Source organism: Cheilinus undulatus, linkage group 6 (assembly GCF_018320785.1).
Source record: "Cheilinus undulatus linkage group 6, ASM1832078v1, whole genome shotgun sequence".
Lineage (NCBI taxonomy): Eukaryota > Metazoa > Chordata > Actinopteri > Labriformes > Labridae > Cheilinus > Cheilinus undulatus.
Genome location: NC_054870.1, coordinates 12,880,387 through 12,887,053, shown reverse-complemented (window position 1 = coordinate 12,887,053; position 6,667 = coordinate 12,880,387). Strand labels below are relative to the sequence as shown.

The window sequence follows — 6,667 nt, the reverse complement described above, 5'->3', positions numbered from 1 at the left end:
ATGGCATCAAAGTTTACAAATATATGATAAAGTGATAGGCAAATCTTATATCTAAAGGGATTTAATTTCAGCATGTAGGCACCCCAAAAATAGAGAAAGTGAAGGGGCCTTAAGAAGGAAGTCTCTGAAATATAGTCGATAAAGTGCCATGAGGCTCAGCTCTATTTGGTAGAACTTTGCATGCTTTTAAAATATTAAGTAACATGTTAATGAGTTAAGTGATGCTATACAGCAAAGTTTCAGGAGCAGGACCACACATCAACCACGCCTTTTCCGGCATTGCCATAAATTCAAACCTGACCATCTCCTCCCCTTTAATTTTCATATTCTGCAACCCTCCCTTTCTCTGTTTCAGCACACTCATAAAGTTTTGAAGGCGGTTCAGTTTTTCAATTATGTTATGCTATTTGCCTTTGGAAATTAGAAAAAAGAAAACATACCTCCTAAGGTTACAGGTGTATACTCAACACTTTAAAATCATAAATAATTGTCGATTGCGTTCTGGTTGATGATGTGGTCCTTGCTTGTGAAAGTCCAATGTTTATGTACAAATGTAAACATGTTAAATTGAATATTTTTTTTTCCTTTTGTTATATTCACTGATCTCTCAAAAAAACAGGTTTCTGTCTGAAGAATGAAGGAATCTTTTGAGAACGACGGATACGATCCTTATTCTATCCGCCGTGTAGCAACATACATTATCTTTGGGGTTGGCATTCCTTTGATTCTTGTGGCCATTTATTTCGTCTTTTCTCTGGTACGTATTATAACTCAGATTTAATGACTTACTGTGTCTGTGTTTCTACTGAAAAGTCTGTCAGCAAACGATGTAGAGCAGGGGTGTCAAACTCATTTAGGTTTGGGGGCCGGATTTGCTCCAATAGGACGTTTGAGACGTTCTGTGGGCCGGGCTATTTTTTTTAGCAATATGTATGTATGTGTTATACATTAGGGGTGTAAAGGTACGTGTATTCGTACCGTATCTGTTCAGTATGGGCCTCTCAATACGGTAAAGACGTGTACCGAATGTGGAACGAAGCTCATACACACAGATAGAAAACCAGAGCGCAACTCACTGTCACACTGTTCTGGCAACCACACAACCACAGAAAACAACAGCAACAGCCTGAATATTCACAGATAAAAGTGTCCTGCTTCGGAACATTATGTTCCCCTGTAAAAATCAACAGTGAACTAAGACAACAACAGTAGCGCTGACATTATTCAGCAGGTGTCACTGACAGCGGATCAATCAAAGCATTTAAAAGGCTCCACTCAAACAAGAATGCCACTGTAACGAGGAGGAACAACAAAAGTCTCACCAGCCGGTTATGAACTTCTCATGTTTTAAGATATTTTCATTTTAACAATGGTGCTCTGGTTTAGTAATAAAAATAATTTTAAATGCGTACCTTCAACTGTCAGCCTCGGAGGAGGGGGAGAGAGGACTCCATTATATCTGGAGCTACATCTTAGGTAAAGTTATCCTCAATTTTTCACACAGCTCTAACCTCTTTATCAGCCAAGCTGGGCTGTGAAAAGTTCTCCCAAACTTTGTAGTAGGTCCCATTGGTTAAAAAAGTAATCCAGTGCTGAAGTCAGTGTTGAAGTCAGCAGAATAGACACTAATTAGCATACTTAACAAGCTAACTTATGGTTGTATGATGATGTGTTCAAGGTGGCTGGGAAATTTTAGTGTTTAAGGAATGGGTATAAATTTGTCAATGTATCACTTAAACTAACCTAGGAACTCAAAAATGTATTTATTAATATTTTTATTAATTGAAGACGTTTTGGAAGGAGGTTGCAGCATTATTAATAATTAAAATATAATTTATTCAGCCTATTTATTTTAATACAATTAAAAAAATAAAAATTCTGTTATTTATTCACTTTATTTACTGTACAGAAAACGTACCGCACCATGACTTCAAAACTGTGGTACGTACTTAACCGAAATTTTTACGTACCGTTACACCCCTAATATATATTTATATATATATATATATATATATATATATATATATATATATATTTATGTATATGATTATAAACACACAACACATTTTTACCATTTGACGAGACCTGGAGTTAAAAACGTTCCAGGATTTATAATCAATGTCTCACTTTAACGTAAGTGATCATGACTATAATTGCACTTCTTGTTGACATGAAATTAAATCGTATGTAAGTAAATTAAGTTGATATTAGTTTGGCATCACACATTTTTCATAATGAGGGATTAAATCAGGCTGGAGATTGAACTGAGCCACTAGCCAGAAAAGAAAATTACGCAGGGGAAGTATTTGCTATCCTGGGAGCAGCTTCAATACCCCAAAGGGATAGATGTTTGGTTTTACAACGCAAAAACCTCTGACATTTATTAAGGCCTGAGGAAGGAAGCAGGAAAACTGAAGCGCAGACTGGATTAAATTCTATGATAGAGCCAAGTGCAGCTGTGCACGGTGGTTACATTCTCCATCTTAATAAATAAATAAATGAAATCTCTCTCCTTCAATCATGCCGTCTGTATCAGCCTGTCTTTTGGAGAGCGTGTTTGCCCAGCTGAGGTGATGAAACAGGTCGCTGCTGTGCACTCTACCATGTGTCTTTTTTACGATGTTCCTCCCTGCTCTAAAGAGAGTTCAACGTACCATATTTAACTCATTTATTGCATCGTTATTGCATCTTTGCTGTGATTATAGATAAATCATGAAAAACAAGTGAAAATTTGTATTTCAAACACCTAAGTTAGTAAATATTGAAATTTCTTTTTTTTTATTTTTATTTTTTTTTTTAATTTAGATGTCCATCTTTTTCCCTAAACGTCCCGTGGGCCTTATGGCACCTGCTGGTTTTACACCCCTGTTCTATACCACGCATGTAACCAAAATTTTAAAAACAGTCTTTCATTCATCCTTCAACTTCTGAGCAAAGTAAGATGACATACTTCGGAGAAAGAAGTCTTAGACAATGTTTACAACTTTGTCTTCCTGCAGGTGAGAAATGATCACCATGCTTCTGTCTGCGTCATCAACATTATGATTTCCGACCTCATTCAGCTCTGCTCTTTGCTCATCTGTGAGGTAGCACCTTGGCTGTCCATCGCCTTGCTTACTCATGAAATCAGTGTGCTGGCCAGTGTTGGCTTCATGGTGTGTCTCGCACTGGAGAGGTAGGTACCCATAACTCACTATGTGTGTAACTGATTCTTTAGTCCATGATTATAATTCTGGTGCTATTCAAAGACAAGGTGGCCATCCTACAACTTTGCAGCCTCAGACTTCAAATGTCCTGCTTGAGATCAGTCACACTTAAACAGCTACTTATTGAAATAATACTTCAACAACCACACATAAATGAGGCATTTTTATACTTTAATTCAACTGTTTTGTCTTTGGGTCAGTCGTTCCTTTTTTTTAATTCGCATTTCTTTTTAATAGTTTATCTCAAATTCCTACAGCAGTGATTACTTTAGTGTCAAAAGTCCATACATTCTTCATTTCATACATGGGTTACACTCCACAATGTAATTCTTTTTAAAAGAAATTTACAATGTGAATATTGATTCCAATTATGTTTTCAAGTTATGTGTCTCATTTTTCAGGTATTTGGTGATCGCCCACCCACTGTGGTACCGTTACAAACGATCCATAAATCTCACCGTGCTGGTCCGTCTCGTGGTCTGGGCCAGTTCTATTGTTATTGTCTTGTCATATGGTTTTATGCTCATTGCTTTCCTCCTTCCCTTCCCGCTGCTTATTTTCTTCCTGGTTGGGACCCTCAGAGCCCTCTCCTCTTCTGTCTCAGTCCGCTCTGATGAAAAACAACGAATTGTGGGAACTTTAGTCCTGGTTCTGCTCATGTACACACTGTTGTTTCTGCCCGTCATCATTTATTTCATGCCAAAGGTAATCTATAATGACACTCTGTACATCCTGGCTGACATTTGTCTAAGATTGCATCCTCTTACAGACTTAACCCTGTATGTTTTCATGAGGAAAGGGACCATAGATAGGTGTTTAACCCGTGTGTGTTGTTGCAGAATGGAGAGCAGTGATACTGCAACAACAGTCAGTGGTAGAAGTACATCTTCTATGTATGTCTAAGATGTTCAGCACTCTGAACCTGAATTAGGTGACAATTGCAACAATTTGGAACACAAACTGATGAACTAATGACAACTAGTAATAACAACAAAGCTGAATTGGATGCAGTGGACCAAACAAGGCTCCATTAGTAGACTTTACTCAAATGTAATAGTTCAGAGAAATATCTATATTCTTATCTAGAGACTTATAAACTATAAAATAAATGGCTACCTCCACTGCACTAAAAACTCAGATATAGCTTTAGCCTCTGTTTCACCAGAACTGGGCCACATTGCTGTATGACAAAGAATAAAACAACCCTATAAGCTTTTCATGTTGGGAAAGATGTTTCACTCCTCTGCTGAGCTGCTTGGCATGACTATGTGATAGTTGAGGGGAAAGGGTAACTTGTGTAAATGCCTGTGGACTAGCCGAACATTAGCTCGGCCTTAGCCAGAACAACACATTTCTTCCTCACAGCTAGCACTGAGTGCAACACGGAAAGATTTCTGGGACAGAAATTGAAGATGCCGCTCTTCTGCCCCCCGCTTTGGCATGACAATGTGATAGTTATGGGGAAAGGGTTAGTTGTTATATACAGCTAATGAGTTGTTGTGTCCCAGCTAATGACCGCATTAGCAGGCCTGTCATTAGCGGGGAATAATGCTGCGTTCGATTGTACCCAGAACTTGGAGAAATCTGACCTCCAAATTGGAAAAGTGCAATAGAACGGCCCTTGAGCTCGGGACTCTGACTCGGGAATTTGGGTAGGATCCAAGCAGCCCGAGTCGGTCGGAATGACGTAGCAATATGGTGTTGCACACCGTGAGAGTCACTCCTCAACTTTTACTTTTATGTGTTGTCTAATTTAGCTAATTTAGCTTTGTGTTACTACAGTACAGGCCTCTGCACAACTCGCTTTGATGCCCATGTAAGTTCAATGATGCATGCAGGATTCCCCTCGCTGGTGCGTTCAAGTCATACTTACAGCATATGACGTTTCCCTTTCTCTCTCTCCCTCAAGTAGCTAATGTATTTCCCCAACAGTAATTTTTGAGCCTTGAACAACATCAAAACAAACATCAGCTTACTGCAGCCGGCCATGTTTTCTGAGTTTGAGCATAAAACGCATTTACCTTGGAAGTCGGAATTTCCGACCCGGATCTTTCCAAGTTCCAAGTACACTTGAACGCAGCCTAAGCCACAGTGGAGCTTCTGTCTGAATGTTCTGTCTCAGTGTGTCTAAATCCAAACAAGAGCAGATAGCAACACTGAAAGCTTTCTGTGACAGAAAAAAATGTTCTCTCTCCACTCCCCGTCTGTTTCAACATGGCTTTCAGATCATGGCAGTGGGCTTGTCCTGTTATACTCCAGTGTTAGCTGTTAGCTTGGATGTTGCAGAAGGACCGGTGTTGTTTACTCAGACTTAGGTGTTCTCGTTGAAATCAGGGCACAAAGCCACAGCGATAGCTTGTCTTGTGCAAAGGAGAGCTTTTTGCTCTTGCCCTATAGTGTTGTCTTCCATTCGCACAGTTATAGCAGAGCATACAGAGAGCGTCAGCTGAGTCGATGTGTGTCTGTGTTTAACCAATCAGATGCGGTAGAACAAAAGCAGGAGGGGGGGTGACGCTGCTCAGGTTTCATCTCCACACACAGAGACGGGGTCAGACAGAGAGAGAGGGCAACATGTAGCTTTTTATAGTTCTGTAACTACTTACAATACCCTTGGATAAAAATAATAAACTACTAACAATCATGCCGATATCACTCTGCCAGAGCACACATTTCAGCATCCCAGATAGCTGTGGTCAGCCATACACTAGGTTTTTAACCTAGTCATGTTTTTGGACGGATCAAAATTTTTAGTCCTTATTATTGCAACAAGGATGATCATTAAAATCAATGATAATTTTACTAACTGATAACTGTGTCTTTTATCTGCAAATAACTATTGCAAAGACTTTGTGTTTATTATAATAGTAATATATCCTTTAGTTATTTAATTTATTTTAAGATACTTTTGCCGATTGTTACGTGAGTATGATGAGGCGATACTGGTGGCAGTGTTGGGGGGCCTCATATAGAAGTCTGCTTAGGGCCTCACTTTGGCCTGGGGCGGTCATGGATCAAATTGTCCCTCAATGATTGGAGTATCTCAGAATCACTGTTGTCCATGATACCATCAGTATCACTGACAAAATTGTATTGTGTGGGCGATACACTGGGGTCCTTTCTCCACCCAAAGATGTGGACTTTGTCTTTTCAACAGATTGTTCTCCCATGCCCTGTGTAACTTGCAAAGACATCCAGAGTTGCCAGGGTTGTGTCAATCCTCCTTCCAGCCCTCAGACAGCTTACTCCCAACATCTGTGCCTTACTGTCACCTAAACATGCCAAAACTTATGCACAGTACTGTACATGTATGTACTCTTTTGTAAAACTGTTTCTGAAAATTCAATAAAAATGTGTTGAACTGAGAAATATCTGTGTCTGACTTCCTTACTCAATTAAAGTCCAATAAAAGTCTCTGCAGTTTCACAAATCCTTGTGGTCGAGTTTACATTAGAGCCTTGTTT

General features: G+C 39.3%; 1 protein-coding gene across 1 annotated transcript; it reads left to right on the top strand.

Moving 5' to 3' along the window:
* Window positions 1-634: 634 nt before the first annotated feature.
* On the top strand, window positions 635-4,109 carry LOC121511211 (G-protein coupled receptor 4-like). The gene is made up of 3 exons (XM_041789811.1): window positions 635-757; window positions 3,000-3,175; window positions 3,608-4,109. Exons 1-3 carry the CDS (start codon window positions 635-637, stop codon window positions 4,107-4,109), a joined length of 801 nt encoding a protein of 266 aa, XP_041645745.1.
* The last annotated feature ends 2,558 nt before the right edge of the window (window positions 4,110-6,667 follow it).

Bases quoted from the DNA above. Each gene is read 5' to 3' on its own strand.
- LOC121511211 (XM_041789811.1), top strand. From the start codon at position 635: ATGAAGGAATCTTTTGAGAACGACGGATACGATCCTTATTCTATCCGC. The intron at 758-2,999 runs GTACGTATTATA...GTCTTCCTGCAG, and splicing joins TTTATTTCGTCTTTTCTCTG to GTGAGAAATGATCACCATGC. The intron at 3,176-3,607 runs GTAGGTACCCAT...CTCATTTTTCAG, and splicing joins GTGTGTCTCGCACTGGAGAG to GTATTTGGTGATCGCCCACC.